The 17,106-nt window shown below is 37.5% G+C and overlaps 1 protein-coding gene across 1 annotated transcript in view; it reads right to left on the reverse strand.

The window, feature by feature from the left end:
- LOC131992981 (casein kinase II subunit alpha'-like) overlaps positions 1–16,758 on the reverse strand; it is a 32,533-nt gene extending 15,775 nt beyond the window's left edge. The window contains exons 1-10 of the mRNA XM_059358707.1: positions 16,522–16,758; positions 13,446–13,819; positions 12,125–12,236; positions 8,531–8,632; positions 8,166–8,216; positions 7,945–8,004; positions 5,449–5,532; positions 4,286–4,396; positions 4,079–4,180; positions 3,263–3,363 (exon numbers count right to left, since the gene is read on the reverse strand). Of these exons, the coding sequence (XP_059214690.1) occupies positions 3,263–3,363; positions 4,079–4,180; positions 4,286–4,396; positions 5,449–5,532; positions 7,945–8,004; positions 8,166–8,216; positions 8,531–8,632; positions 12,125–12,236; positions 13,446–13,552 (830 nt within the window). The 5' untranslated portion in view covers positions 13,553–13,819; positions 16,522–16,758. The remainder of the gene's footprint in view (positions 1–3,262; positions 3,364–4,078; positions 4,181–4,285; positions 4,397–5,448; positions 5,533–7,944; positions 8,005–8,165; positions 8,217–8,530; positions 8,633–12,124; positions 12,237–13,445; positions 13,820–16,521) is intronic.
- Between the last annotated feature and the right edge of the window lie 348 nt (positions 16,759–17,106).

Consider the following 17,106-nt stretch of genomic DNA (forward strand, 5'->3'; position numbering starts at 1 on the left):
GTCATTCCACACGATTCCCGATTAGGTCGCAACTTTTGACGTTTTTACTTTTCGCGATTTCTCAAAGCTGTGGGACTAGTTACGCGCCAAAGTTTTTACGGAAGAATAATCTATATATAATAATAATAACTAGAAAATTTCTAAAGAAATTTTGATTGTGTGCTTGCCTCTGGGCCGTGACTCTCGTGGCTTATCAAAAGGGGCAGGGATTAAACAGGGACTTTCTGCTGAGTGCACTGACACCTCATACAAGTCTCTAGGACAAACGGTTCACTAGTTAGTAAAAGGGGGCGTGGCTAATCAAAAAGGGCGGGAATTTATGAAATATTGTTATGTTTAAGTGGTCAGTGATGAACCATCATCATACTTGACAAGTTTGAGGAAGATTGGACAATGTATGGTCAAGTTATAAGGTCTCATGTTTTATGAAGAACAACATGTCTGTTTACTTAGAGTAAACTGACAGTTATCAGTTAGAATGTCTGTGTTGGAGGAGGGAGGGGGGAGGGGGGAGGCTTTGGTAGCTAAGCAACCACGTGGCCAGGTGGAGTCGACCAATAAGAGCAGAGCAATCAACTGAAATTAACTGCTGTTGGAGAAAGTTCCGCAGACAGAGGTGGACAAACTGAAATTTCTGGCCTCGAACAGAAAGCATTTTTGGCAAAACCATAATAGCTATCATTGATCCGACTTCACTTTGAGCGTCCTGAGTTCTTCCTGAACATCTACATATGTTTTTTTTTAAAAGAAATGAAAAAATAGCTTTGTTAGAGCGATTTTAAAAAACTGTTAAATTTTTTTTTTGAGAAATCTTCCTTCATTTTTAATATGGGAGCCGATGCGGCAGTTGGTGCATTTTGTTTGAGCATCTGTGCGTCCTGCGCCCAAACTATAACTCTGACAGCTTTACCAGAGGATTGTGAGTGAGAGGACAAATTTTCCTACGTTTCTATGTATAAATTATTTCTGTAGAGTGAAATTTGCGGCCTGGAGCGCAGTTTTCAAATTTATTTTTTGACAATTCTTTCTCTCCCTCTACACTCTGTTTGATGACTTCTCCACTCTAGACTCTCCATAGGGTTACATTGGGGGGATTTTTTGACGTGTTTTTGCCCAATAATTTGAAAACCGTTTGTCGAAACCCTTATAAAAGTCATAGCACACTTGTCATGGGCGAGCCGGTCGATTTGATACCTTTTTTGTGTATGTGCGAGCAAAACTCTGGGAGGAGTAGTCGACCGAAAAATGACACGGAAGAAACGGAAGAATAATAAAAAGTAGAAATAAGCCCGGTGAATAGTAGTTAGTGTGCTTTTGCAAGCAAGCACACAAAATAAACATGAGCAATAATAAGAGATGCCTCGTGCTTTGCACGAGGCACTCATCCTCACTGCTTGCAGTGAAGATGAGTGCCTCGCTGCTCAGCCGTGGCACTAATAAACATGAGCAATAATAAGAGATGCCTCGTGCTTCGCACGAGGCACTCATCCTCACTGCTTGCAGTGAAGATGAGTGCCTCGCTGCTCAGCCGTGGCACTAACTAGAAACAAAATTCCAGGGAAATTTTGGAGTGCCACGGGACTACTGCCGGATGATTCTCGTGGTTTAAATCACCAGTCAAACAGGGACTCTGTCCTGAGTCCACAGACACCTCATACAAGGCTATAGGACAAACGGTTCACTAGTTAGTAAAAAGGGGCGTGGCTACTCAAAGGGGGCGTGGCTTCAATCACCAGTAAAACAGGGGCTCTGTCCTGAGTTAGCAGACACCTCATACAAGTTTCTAGGACAAACGGTTCATTAGTTAAAGGGGCGTGGCTAATCAAAAGGGGCGGGGTTATCAATCAACAGTTAGACAGGGACGCTATGCTGAGTAATCTGACACCTCATACAAGTTTCTAGGACAAACGGTTCATTAGTTAAGAAAGGGGGCGTGGCTAATCAAAAAGGGCGGGAATTTATGAAATATAGTTATGTACAACTGGTCAGTGATGAGCCATCATCATGCATGACAAGTTTGAAGCAGATTGGACAATGTACGGTCAAGTTATTAGGTCTCGTGTTTAATGAAAGAACGCCATGTCTGTTCAGTGAGAATGTCTGTGTTGGAGGGGGGGGGGGGGCGGGGGGGGGGTAGGAGGTTGGGGGAGGCTTTGGTAGCTAAGCAACCACGTGGCCAGGTGGAGTCGACCAATCAGAGCAGAGCAATCAACTGAAATGAACTGAAGGTGGAGACAGTTCTGCCACACTGAGCAGCCAGAGGTGGACAAACTGAAAATTCTGGCCTCGAACAGAAAGCATTTTCGGCAAAACCATAATACCTATGCGAGTGATAGGTATTATGGTTTTGCCGAAAATGCTTTCTAAATCGCTTCGGAATTTTACGAGCAACGGTTTGCAAATGGTGAGGCCCCAAAGTTGGCGCAATGCGTTCCGGATGGGCCAAAAAGTGCACGTTTGTGCACGTTGTGCGAAAACGTGCGCACCGATCGCTAAAAAAAGTCATTCCACACGATTCCCGATTAGGGCGCAACTTTTGACGTTTTTACTTTTCGCGATTTCTCAAAGCTGCGAGACTAGTTACGCGCCAAAGTTTTTACGGAAGAATAATCTATAATAATAAACATGAGCAATAATAAGAGATGCCTCGAGCTTCGCTCGAGGCACTCATCCTCACTGCTTGCAGTGAAGATGAGTGCCTCGCTGCTCAGCCGTGGCACTAATAAACATGAGCAATAATAAGAGATGCCTCGTGCTTCGCACGAGGCACTCATCCTCACTGCTTGCAGTGAAGATGAGTGCCTCGCTGCTCAGCCGTGGCACTAATAAGCCCACGGAATAACAATTAGTGTGCTTTTGCAAGCAAGCACACAAAATAATAAAAATAGTCCCGGTGAATAGTAGTTAGTGTGCTTTTGCAAGCAAGCTCACAAAATAAGCCCACGGAATAACAATTAGTGTGCTTTTGCAAGCAAGCACACAAAATAATAGACGGACCAATTACAATAGGGTCCTCGCACCGTTAGTGCTCGGTCCCTAATAATTTATACCCACAGAGATCAGTATATATCGTTGGTTTATAAGCTTTGAGTGTGCAAACATTTTTGTCCTAATGAAAAAACTTTTTGAAATGGATGCATGACCAGAGTTAACAGAGGAAGAAACTGTCCTGGCTGAATCATTAACAGACGACACGACACAGTTTCAACTGATTTGAATACATTTGCATGAGTTTCTGCTGATGAACTGAACATCAACTCACTGTCCCAGCAGGTCTTTAAAGCGAGTGTCCAGTTCTATGTGATATTTGTGCAGGTAACCAAAGAGCTCATCGGTGCCCAGAACTTTAGCGATGCGGACCAGCTGGAAAAAACACACATTTAGTACGTATTTAGTCACAATTACAAAGCAAATCAAACACATTTATGCCTAGCCCTGTCACGATAACACAATTTTTATAACGATATTAGAGTGCCATAAGTACATCCTTTTGCACAGCAATGAATTTTTAAATCTCGAGGAATATTAACCCATTGAAGCCTGGAAAGCGGATACGTTGTTTTGTAGTATTTGTATAAGCTCTCAAATACTTTTTGAATTTCATTTCTATCTGCTACAGAGGCTATTCTATCTAATCTATTACTTAGTAGAAGCGTTGACACTTGTGAAAAAGAAATATTAAAGTATCCTAGATAAATAAAAAATAAAAAAATACACTACAACCAAAACAAATATAATAGACTTTCAGGCTCCGTTAACAAAACATTGCAATGAGATAATCATTATGTATTATATTATTTTATTATTAAAATAACAGCTTGAATGGCTGCTTGGGAAATATAGTTTTTTGGGGCAATTCGTGCTGTCTGTCAAACATTTTCAGTATTACTTTAAACACAACACGAAAAAAGCACAAAAAGTCAATATATTGTCTAGAAAAAAAACTATCATATCCATTTTTATATATCGAACGATAAGTCGATATAGTAATTATCGTGACATGCCTATTTATGCCCAGATCTATGGCTTTTTCAGCTAGAGGTGACATCATTTTTTGAAACATTTGAATCTTTATTACCTGGTCGTAGTTGTCCTGGCCATGAAAAAACGGTTCCTTCAGAAAGATCATGCTGGCCAACATGCAGCCTAGACTCCACATGTCCAAACTATAGTCATACATCTGTAGGGGTGGGGGCAAACAATTAATCATACTTCAAGAATGTGTGGAGGTGGGTTTGTCCCCACATGACAATAAAATAAAATGTGAATTACTAGCAGCAGGTACCTGATAGTCCACTAGCAGCTCAGGGCCTTTGAAATAGCGGGAGGCCACCCTGACGTTGTATTCCTGAGCGGGATGGTAAAATTCTGCCAAACCCCAATCTATAAGACGCAGCTGAGACACAGAGAGAAAACCCTCCTTAATCTGGTTTATATTACAGGGAAATACCAATACAAAGGAAATGTAACACAAAGTGCTTCACATAAAAAAGGGAAAATAATAAAAAAATAATAATAAAACATAAAAACAAGCAAACACCCTCCATCCCATTATAAACAAAACACAAACTGAGGAAGCTCCATCTCAATGTGGAGCAGGGAGGAAACACTGGAGGCAGCTTAGACATTAATTAGGTCAAATAAATAAAAAATAAAGTAAGGTAAGATAAAATAAAAACAAAATAAATAATAGAAATAAAAAGTAATAGTAATAAAGCTATATAAAAAAGATGAAAAAAATAATTAAAAAGTAAAGCATGATATAGATAGATAGATAGATAGATAGATAGATAGATAGATAGATAGATAGATAGATAGATAGATAGATAGATAGATAGATAGATAGATAGATAGATAGATAGATAGATAGATAGATAGATAGATAGATAGATAGATAGATAGAATAAATAATAGCAAATAAATAAATAAAAGAGAAGATGTTATAACAGTAAGATGCATGAGCAGAATGGTTCAAGTAAAAGCCAAATTAAAAAGATAAGTGTTAAGTTTGCTGTTAACCATCTGAAGCGTCTCTGATGGCCTCAGGTCTTCAGGAGGCTGTTCCACAGATGAGGACCACAGAGAGAAAACGACGCCTCACCGTGGGGTTTCATTCTAACTTTTGGTTTTATTAAAAGGCTCCCAGAAGACCTGAGGGTCCTCCAGGGTTCATACGATAAAAGTAAATCAGACAAACAGGCTGGACTAAAACCATTAGGAGATTTATAAACCAGTAAAAGAATTGATTCTAAAAAAATTGATTCTGAAGAGCACAGGCAGCCAGTGCAGAGACTTTAAAATAGGTGTAATAAAGTAAAGTAATTGGTCTTACTGCTGTTTGATTTCAGATCTTGATTGATGAACTTCATATTGACACAGAATGAAACAAAAACTCTAATTGTATGATTTCATTCCTGATTTATGTACCGTAAAGACGAAATGAATTACCTTTCTCATCTGGTGGTCGATCATCACGTTGTGGGGCTTCACGTCCCGATGCATGATCCCCATACTGTGACAGTAGTCCAGAGCCTTCAACAACACACAGACACACACACACACACACACACATCAACATTACAGCCTTTACAGTCTGAAACCATCATCTGCTCTGCACTGCTGCTTCTCCCTCACAGTATGACTCACAGGTCCAGTTAGGCCTGTCGACATAACACATTTTTTAGGACGATACATTTTCCCAGAAACTATCACGATAAACGATAGTATCGCTGTATCAATGTAGTTTTGGTTTAATAACCATATTAGAGCATAATAAGTCCATCCTTTTCTACATCAATGACTTTTTAAATCTCAAGAATATTAAACATTGGAATTAAAATATGGAAAATATACATTACAATATCCGCGATAAAAAATAAATGAATAAAACATGAATAAATAAACTACAACCAAAACAAATAAAATAGACTTTCAGGATCTGTTAACAAAACACTGCAATGAGATAATCATTATGTATTATAGTATTTTATTATTAAAATAACAAACAGCTGGAATGGCTGCTTGGGAATTTTTTTTTTTTTTTTTTAATAAATTTGTGTAATTCATACTGCCCGTCAACATTTACAGCATTACTTTAAACACAACACAAAAAAGCACAAAGTGTCACACATGTAAACGACAATATATTGAGTCCTGAAAAAAACGATAAGTGGATATAGTAATTATCATGACAGGCCTAGGTCCAGTTTTCATTTTCTGCACAAAGTTGGCCTGGACTCACTCATTCAGATTGTCTTCATGATAATCGTGCAATATAATTAATACATGCAACACTATCTACCTTGTCTATACCATTTGTAGTATTTTTAAGTGGTAATTTATCGAATTTTACATTTATTTGTGACATCACATGTCCTTGTTCTAGTCCCTGTTTCAGCTCAGTGTTCCATTGTATTTTTAAATGTTTTACTCGTTTGTTTTGTTGTTATGTTATGATTGCTTCAACTATGCGCCTTAAGCAGTAGCACTCCCAATTTCGTTGTAAAGTTGACAATATAATGACAATACAAAAAATTCTTGATAGCTATAGCCTAAATTTAATCTAAAATGTATTCTATAAAATGACAGAAAATATTAATATCCTTCTGCTTTTGCAAGAGACGAGTGTCACATCTTCAAATTACTTAAAGTAATTTATAAAATTACTATATATTAAAATATTCACATTTCAGAAGCTGGAAACAGTCAATATTTTGCTTGATAAATGACTTAAATGATTTCCAATTTTGTGAATACTGGACCTTGTGCAAGGACATTTTCCCATTTTTATCGTAACTTTTTCTTACTTGGTCATTTGTAATTTCCATGAATTTTAAAACTCAAAATCACTTCAAAGTAGGGCTGGGCGATATATCGATATGAAAAATATATCGACATATTTCTAAATGTGATATGAAATTAGACCGTATCACATATATCGATATAGTTAAAAAATATATTTCTTTATAAATATATACATTTTTCATTTAACCTTTATTTAACCAGATAAAAAACCCATTGAGATCGAGACCTCTTTTACAAGGGTGACCTGGCCAAGAAGGCAGCAGCACACGTCAAAAGTTACAAGACAGACGAACAATAACAATAAACAGGCAGCGAAAAGTCCAACATATTAAAAAGTACTAAAGTGCGAGTGAATAGGCGGTATAAATAGGTAGTATAAATAAGCAGTATAAAGTGCAGCAGTGATAAATACAGTAGCAAATTAGGAACATAAGCACTGTGCAAAAGATTTACATTGACGTTTTTTGAGAGTTGTGCGAAATGCTCCCAAAGGAATAAGTTCTGATAGTTTCAGCTCAGATTGAAGGGTATTCCAAGCAGAGGGGGCAGAGAAACTGAAAGCTTTTTTACCTTTTTCGGTCCGGACACGAGGGACAGAAAGGTGCACAATATCATTGGATCTGAGGTCATAACGGCTACCAGATCTCTTAAGGAAAGTGCATAGGTATATGGGAAGCAGGCCAAGAAGAGCCTTATATGCTGCCCTTACTAGAGTTTGTCATATTTAATTATTTTGTAATGTTCGTTATTCTTTTCTCATATAAATATATTTATTTCAGAAAAAGATTGGCTTATTTTATTTTATAGGCTATTTTTATTCAAGATATTTTTTTATTTAAATTTGCCCTCTATGGAGTTTTGATTGATCGATATTGAGCCTAAATATATTGGGATATGACTTTTGGTCCATATCGCCCAGCCCTACTTCAAAGTAAAAAAACTCACAATATTTTAGTGGAAAAAACTGCACATGGCTCCTATAACAGGCCCATACTACTTGAAAATAAAAGAATACAAGTAAACTTGTAAATTAGTCAAGTTCTCATACTTGGCTTGACTGTCACCTTCACAGTTTTTATTCTAATCGTGGTAAACAACCATGATAAAATCAATAAATAAGATTCAAGCAGATGTTTTTACCTTGAGCAGCTCATACATGTAGTAACGGATATCATAGTCTGTCAGCTTCTGGTAAAGCTCCTGAGGAACAAAATGAAGTGCAGAAAAACGTTCAGAAGAATCATTAAAAACATCCGCAGCTTTCCACACACACAGCTGTAACTGGAGGGTTATTATTCGTGTTATTAATAATGGATATCAATGGTAGTTCTGCATGTATGATATCGGCCAAACTTAAGTACCTTAAAATCTGTGTTATTGATGCACTCAAAGACAAGCGCTGGTGTTCTGGACTGCAAAGAGAGGACAACACAAGGCTCAACTGAGGACAGCAGCAGGTAGGTGGAGATCATTATCGCACGCACACACACACACACACACACACACACACACACACACACACACACACACACACACACACACACACACACACACACACACACACACACACACACACACACACACACACACACACACACACACACACACACACACACACACACACACACACACACACACACACACACACACACACACACACACACGACTGGATTATCTCTGCTGGCGTGCCGACATGCAACGGAGTGACGCAGCAGTCTGGACTCACCACCGGGTCTTTGACCGTGTCCACTAGACGGATGATGTTGGTTCCTCCGCGCAAGTTTTCAAGAATTTTGATTTCACGTTTGATCTTCTTCTTCTTGACGGGCTGCAGGAGGAAACAAGACACATGTTTAATATAACTGAATAACTAACTTAATAAATTAAACATGAACTGAACAGGGAGAACCAAGCTTTTGAACTCATAGGACTGTAAATATCTCAAGTCTAGCTTCTCAAAGAGAGAGGTCTATGTGGACAAATTATTGGAAAAACTTCTCAGAAAATACAGAAACTACAGCCTCAAAAAAATCTCTGAATGAATTTCAACTGAAACTGAGCACTATAACCTTCATTAAAGTTGGATTTATTGCAGGAATGCTGGATTAAACTGCATTCATTTAAGTTGTGTGGACTGAATAAACATAATGTCATGGAAAAAAGTATTAGTCCACCCTCGTTTTCTCCAATTTCTTGTTCATTTTAATGGCTGATACAACTAAAGGTAAATTTTTTTAGACAAATATAATGATAACAACAAGAATATCTAATAAGAGTTTAATTTAAGAGCTGATATCTAGACATTTTCCATGGTTTTATTAATAATGATTTTGGTTATTATGTTATGTAAGGTTATTATTGACAAATGTACCTTTAGTTGTACCAGGCATTAAAATGAATAAGAAATTGAAGAAAACAATGGTCTAATATTTTCCTCCATGACTATAAATAAAACTGTTATAGTGCTTTTAAGTGTGCTTTGAAGTGACCAAATGAATACAGAACACTTTCTCCAAAAGTAAGATAACCCTATTATTCATTTACATCAAACATGAATGGAAACCGAAACATTGTGTGGGTTTAAATGTTCTAAAGAAAGAAAGAAAGTCAAATTATGGACAGGATTATGCTGATACAGAGAAACACACTTTTAAAAGAATGTTTCATGCACCATAGCAGCATTTTATCACCAACATTGAACAGGTTCACTCTGGTTTCAGCACCATCACTTTCAACTGTTTGAACATTTCAACCAAAAAAAAAATGTGTTGGTTCCCAGCTGGTAGCAAAAAATAGCTATTTTTCTTGACCTGAAGTGCGAACCATGATAACATCAGTGGGCTTATTGTTTTCTACAGGTGGGAAAGGGAGAAGGGAGTGCTAATACAACCCTGATTTGAAAAAAGCTGGGATGTTGTCTAAAATGTAAATAAAACAGAATGCAGCAATTACATTGCCAAAACACTTGAACCATATATTTATTGAAAGTTTATTTTATGTCCAAACTGACATAAAAATGTAAAATGTAATAATAAATGTAAATATATACTATGTTTCAGAATTTGATGCATACTGTTTTCATTGATGTTTTACACAGCGTCCCACCTTCCTTAGAATAAGAGTTGTAGCTTTCTTATTATTAATAGTTCCATGGGTCCATGAAAAAAACCTGCAGGTTATGAATACAATCTGGCATCTTGTTCCTCCTGTTGACTCTCGTTAAGCTTCGTGCAACGCCCAATGTTAATGACGCATCCTTGATTACATTTATTCATCTCAAAACTGGTGGACATGCAGACTGGTTCGCACCAAAGTGGTTTAACAACCTGAGCTAGTTTGATGAAAAAAGGGATGTATGTGAAGCAGAGGTGTTATGTAACTCAGTACATTTACTCAAGTACTGTACTTTAAGTATCATTTTGAGGTACTTTTACTTTACTTGAGCATTTATTTGTAACTTTATTTTTCTACTTCACTACATTTACCTGACAGCTTTAGTTACTTTTCGGGTTGAGATTTTACATAAAAACATAATCAATTTAAAGTGAGTTTACAAATTAAACCACATAAAAGTATATTAAGAAGTTAAAATGAGCCCTACATTGACAACAGTTAAACACTGCATCAACATTAATAATCTGATAATATATTTAGAATATATAAAACAATCCGAGTGGGTCCATTCTGCGTAACAAGTACTTTTGATACTTTATGTACATTTTGATGCCGATACTTTTGTACTTTTACTTGAGAAGGCTCTGAATGCAGGACTGTGGTATTAGTACTTTTACTGCATTAAGGGATCTGAAAACTTTATCCACCTCTGCTGTGAATCAGTTAAATAACTGAGGCTGCTCCACTTTGCTTTCACCGACATGTGACCAGCAGATGTCGCCACAGAGTGACGAAGAGTTTCACAGCATTCATTTTACAAACATTCATCTATACTTAGAATCTATGAAGTGCACACTGTCATTAAGGTTGTCAGAGGAGAATGAAATGAGCAGGCATGAAAACGGGTCAGGGGTGAAAAAGGTGAGGAGGATGTGCGAGGGCCGAGGTGGTCTCTGGGGTGGGGGGACTCTAGGGCCCCTGCTCCAGCGTTGTTTTTTTTGCAAACTGGGTGCACATGGGGGAAGAGGGATTTGGGGGTTTAAGTACTATGCAAGCCATTTCATGCCAGCCCGTCACTGAGTCTAACATTTACAGTATATGTGGTAAGGGCACCAAATGGCTTAATGCATAACCCCCACAAGAGATAGGGGACATGCTGTAAGTTGTCTATGCTTCCATCATGATTGAAAGCCACCCTAATAAGTGTTTTCCACCATTATCGAAACATACCATCAATTAGAAATGCAATTTGCAATTGCAGACAGAGCATGCCAGAAAAAAATATGATGTTTGATTCAGAATCAAAGTTTCACTTTGCCAATTTCACAGTAGCCAAATGAGTTGAGTGGCAATAATAAGCCAAGCACAGGTTCTGAAAAAATACTGTATTATGTTGAACATTGAATTCAAAGGCACACAATAATGACAATTCATTTAAAATCTATAAGGTAAAATAAATGATTGCGTAAGTATTCATCCCCTTTAAAGTAACTGAACTAAGAGCTGAGTTCCAGCTAGTTGATGCAGCAGTGTCACAGTTAGTGAAATGGAGATCAGCTGAGTACAGTTGCTGTGTGTCAAGTGATCATAGTATAAAAACATCTGTGTCTGGGAGGTCCATCCTCTGGTCCATTTCACTATTCTGCTATAATTGTACCAAGAAGATAAAAGCACACTCCAAGCAACTCAGAGAAAAGATCATTGAAAGAGATGGCAACAAAAAAAGTCCAACTCAATGGACATCCCACAGATTTTAGTTAAACCATCATTAAGAAACGGAAGCAGTATGGCACTTGTTTTAATCTGACTAGAGCTGGCGGTCCTCACAATCTGAGTGACCAGACAAGAAGAAGACTGGCCCTGCAGCCTTCAAGGGCCTGCTGCTGAGGAGTATCCCCAGAGCATGATGCTGCCACCACCGTGCGTCACGCTGGAGATGGTGTATTTGTGATGATGTGCAGTTTTTGGTGTTCGCCAAACAAAGCGTCTAGTCTGATAGCCAAAAAGGTCAGTTTTTGTCTCATCAGACCGTAGAACCTCCGCCTCTGTGACTACCTCTGGAGGCGACGTTACAGAGCCGTAAATGTCCTGGCATGAAACGGCTCTATGAAAATGGCTATGGAGAGTGAGCACTGAGCTGTGGAGAGCTCCATCAGCTGGAAAAGGGGTAAAAAAAAAGCCGGATGATAAAAAGTAGAAGGCTCACCTTGAGGATTTTCACCACCACTTTCTCATTGTTGGTCACATTTATGGCCTCAAATACTTCACTGTACTTCCCTCGGCCAAGTTTACGCACCAGCTGATAGTTGTCTTGATTGCTGAGGAAGAGTGGAAATATTTCACATTAATAAAACAACTTCAGACACATTTAATCATGACCACAAGCAACCATCTTTCAGATATCAATAAGAAGACTAGTGATAAAGTAACTACTTATTTAAAGACAATTATGAAGCAAAAAACACCCGATTAAGCTTCTCAGAGAAGAGGATTTGCTGCTTTACAATGTTTAATATCAGTTAAAACTGAATAGCTTTACATTTGGAACTGTTATTCGGACAAAACCAGTCATTTCAAGACATCAAGACATTATAACTATTTTTTTTATATAATCTCACACTAATAGACAATAATTTATTAATAAAACAATAATGAAAAGATAAAACAATAATAAATATAACCATTTATCGCAGCCCTAAAGAAAAGCTTTGGAAAGGTTATGGCTTACATGTAATAAGGCTGCAACTAGTGATTATTTTCATTATCTATTCATCTCTAAATTATCTCTTGAATTATTGTTATTTTTCAGTTGGTAAAATATATCTATAAATAAAAATGTATCAACCGTAAATGTATATGTAAACTGTATTTTTTGTTATTAAACTTAGAAATGTTATTATTATTATTATGAAACTCAGGCAATAAAGAGCAATAAAATTCATAATTAAGCCAGGTTTGAATGTGAGCCAGTCTTCACTTCCGATATTTACAGTAATAAAACATATTCAATCTACATAAAGTACTGATTTCTGTAGAATCCTGAGGAAATGACAAACAAGAGTAAAATTCAAGCACTTTTAGGGTAACTAAAGCAAAAATAGAAGTCCAGAAAGTGTTTATCATCACATCTAAATTGTTACTGCTACATTTGGTTTGAGACACCAGCAGACAGCAACAAATATGATGACTGAATAATTTCAAACATAAAGTTTTTGATTTACACGAGTTACTGTGTAGAAGAAACACCAGATTATGTTGAAACTTGAGTGTTTTTCAAGGATTATATTCAAATTCAAGCATATTCCTGATTTCAAATAATCCCTGGACTGATACATTTAGTGTTATTTGGTAGTATTATTTCAGAATAAAATTATTCAATCCAGAGATGAAAATACCCACAAAAAATGTACAACTTGGTGTGTTCCCTGTTTGATGCGGATGTTTTTTTAATGGTGTGTTACCCAACATTTTGTTTTGTTGCAGAGAAATATGAGCCAAATAGTAAAAACATCAACATGAAACCTTACCTCCAGTTTGGCACATGTGCGTCGTAGTCCCAGTACTCTCTGTTCTTCTGTGTGTTGACATCGGTGTACACCCGAGCCTTGCTGCTGGCCGGCGTGGATCCGGGCATCGCTAGCTCTGCGGCTCCGTGTCGGGGACCCTCACCTCCCACTGAATACTGGTTGGCTCGATACTGGAAGGCAGCGCAGCGACTCTGCAGTTGATCTAAGATGATCCCTGTGCTGTGCTTAGCATCGGCTTTGGCTGCTTGCGCCCTGTGATGACAGGCGTCGGGCCGGTCCGACGCAGCGGTGGTGCAGACTGACAGAGCTACGATGACCGAGTGTGTGAAGCCCCTGAGCAGGATGTTAGGCAGGAGGGGATGAAGACCCGCCAGCTGCAGAAAGACCAGGGAGAAGAGGGAGATTTCATTTCAATTCACCTGAAAAAGGCTGTACTTAAACTTGTCAAACCTGGACTAGATTAACATAAATACACAAAACAAGGTTGTTGTTTTTTTAAATGGAAACTGTTGTCTGTTTGTAAACAAAAAAAAAAGAATGAATATATTTCAAATCAAACAAACTCCACACAGTGTTTAAAATCTTCATTTCAGCCCGTTTCACGCCATTTTCTCCATCCAGATAACAACAGACAAGGTGCAGATCAAAAAACACTTCTAAAGTTATCACATCACAAACATCAACATGAATCCACCAAAGACTGTTTAAAACCCAGTTTCAGGTTTGTAAAACCTTAAATATCTTTGTGAAAATGGACAAAATTGTAAATTCGACCATGTCTAGTTCACAATATACAGTATTTGACTTCTCAAACCTGAACTGGATTATAACATTACAACTGTTATTGTATAGTAAACACACAAAACATTTTCAGATTTCGCTGATTTTCCTCCATTAGGCTCACATTAAATCAAGTCAACCTGGAAAAAGGCTGTTCTTAAACCTGAACCAGATTAACATAAATACACTAAAGAAATTAAATGGAAAACTATTTTCATGTTTGCAAACACAGAAAAAAGGGAAGATTTCAAATCTTACAAGCTCCACACAGCGTCTCCTTTTCAGGCCATTTAATCCCATCCATATCACTACAAACGAGGTGCAGACCAAATACCACTGCACTATATTCACATGGACACAAGGAAAACTTTCCTTTTCAGGCAATTTCACTGCATTTCACATCCATCCTGACCACAACAGAACCGGTGCAGAGCAAAGAACACTGTAATTAACACTACAACTAGATTAACATTGACATATGATTCAACAAAGACTGTTAAAAAAAACAGTTTCAGGTTGTCAAAACCGTCACAATCTGTCTGTGGCAACAGACAAAATAGTTGTTTTATTACATTTTCTAAATTCAGACCACTTTGCCCAGCCCTATCTCAGAAATGCTGTATTTATCCTGGAACAAAAACTGTAAACACAGAAAAAAGGAGCGATTTCACTGTGTTTTCTCCTTTAGGCAACATTAGATCAAGTCAACCTGAAAAACATCTGAACGTTAACTTGTCAAACCTGAACCAGATTAACATAAATACACAAAAGGCGGTTTAAAACAGAGTTTCAGGCTTGTGATACTTATACTATATTATGTTTTCTATTTGAGACAACAGGAAAAAGGCTCAGTCTCCAACCAAAATAAATCCAAAAACAATACTTTGACTTGTCCAACCAGTTGACAGTTATATAAACCGGTTTTAACAACTAAATCAGGCTTATTTTAGTTAGTCCATAAAGCAAATTCAACTAGTTTCTGGTTACTAGTAATTTTCCATAGTAACTGAACTTGAGCTATGTTGAATCTGTTTTATGGAACCGAATCAACTGAAAATGAGTCACACAAACCGAAAAAAAGCCTGGTTTATCTGGTAAACCCCTGGTGTACCCAAAAACCACTGCACCTAGTAGGAGAGTAAATCATCAATCAAAAGAACTTTAATCACGATACAATATAGAATTTTATGGAACCTATTTTCCTATTCATAAACACAGAAAAAGGAGGATTTCAAACCTGAACAAAATTAACAATGAACATTTTGATGCATTTTTCTTACATCATCTTTATGCCATTACTTTGAACTTCCTACAACATTTATTCTTGCAATTAAACCTGGACCATATTAACATAAATGCGCTAAAAATATTCATAACCCAGTCTCAGGTTATTGATATTTTTAATATATTTTGAGAAAACAGGAAAAAGGGCCAATCTCAACCAAAATAAATCAAAAACATTACTTAGACAAACCAGCGGACTTCTATCGATTTAATTTAAATGTCTGGAAAAGCAAAGCAATAAAATCGTTGAATAATACTTTTGTTGCTTTTTGTGACTTGATATTAATGTATCTCGTTGTGTTAAAGACCACAGGATTGAATCTAAATCGTGTCGTGGCAGACTTTATGATTACTTTAAATATCGCCCTATTATCTAATAACACAATAATATCATACTCTTAAATTTATGCTGTCAATAAAATTGCCAAATTATATTTTTGTTGATTTTAGTGAGTTGATAGTAATGTATCTGACTTGTTTAAGGCTCGTTTAAGGCTCGACTTGTTCAAGGATTGAATTGAAATCGCATCATGACAGACTTTATGATTACTGTAAATATAGCACTGTTCTCTAATAACACGATAATATCGATATATCGTGATTTTCTCCCAAACCTCTCTAACCATTTTATTTAACGTGAAGCCCCCAAAACTGTGTGTGGAGCCCGTCACGACACGGTTTCTGTTGGGCCTTTTAACGACTATTGACTCCTTAAAGACTAGTGAGCGTTAATCTAACCGGTTAACAACAAGTTACCGTCACATTTAAACCGATCTGTGATCATTCACCATCATCTCCTCCGACGCTAACTAGCTCGTTACGGTGACCTAGCCTACTTAGCAAAACACAAAAATCACATAATTTGAACCTTGGATGCAGCAATACAAGCTCACAAACAGGGTAAATGTGTATATTACTGAATTAAACCGACTTCTAGGCAACATGTATGGTTACAATAAGGTATTAGTGAGAGTGTGAGATCAATAACGGGGGCTAAAGTTAGCCGGCTAACCTCGTCATGGAGATCTCCGAGCTCAGAGGAAGTCCGCCCCACATCAACCTGTTAGCTACTCGGTAGCGGGACGGTAGCTCTCCGTGAGGCCGCTGCAACTCCTCCCGGTTCCGAGTTATTGATTATTAGTATATCTATCAGCAGTATTGGTGATTTATTAATGTCATGGAATGGGTGGTGAAGGTGTATCCAGCAGCGGCTCGTTAGCAGAACCAGGATGCTCTTCTTCTTCTTCTGCTGAGTTTTATTGGCGGTCGGCAGACCAACGTACAGGAGCATTACCGCCACCTGCTGACTGGAGCGTGGAGCAGTAGATTGACCCTCTGGAGTCTCCAAAAGCGCCAAAGCATGACTTCTAAAACCAGCGTGGAGCCCTACTGTAAATTTACCGCTAAAGTTCTGGCTGGAAACTCCATGAGGCCAGTTTCAGTTTGATGATGATACACCAAGTAAAACTGGAGACAAGGTCAAATATATTTAGTATAAAATGATAGAACTGGATGAACTCTTATATGTTATATTTGCAACCTTTGTTCAAATTTGCAACATTTAAATTTTTTTATTGCGCATGAAAGTGTTTTGAAA

This window comes from Centropristis striata, chromosome 2 (genome assembly GCF_030273125.1).
Source record: "Centropristis striata isolate RG_2023a ecotype Rhode Island chromosome 2, C.striata_1.0, whole genome shotgun sequence".
In the NCBI taxonomy this organism is placed as follows: Eukaryota; Metazoa; Chordata; class Actinopteri; order Perciformes; family Serranidae; genus Centropristis; species Centropristis striata.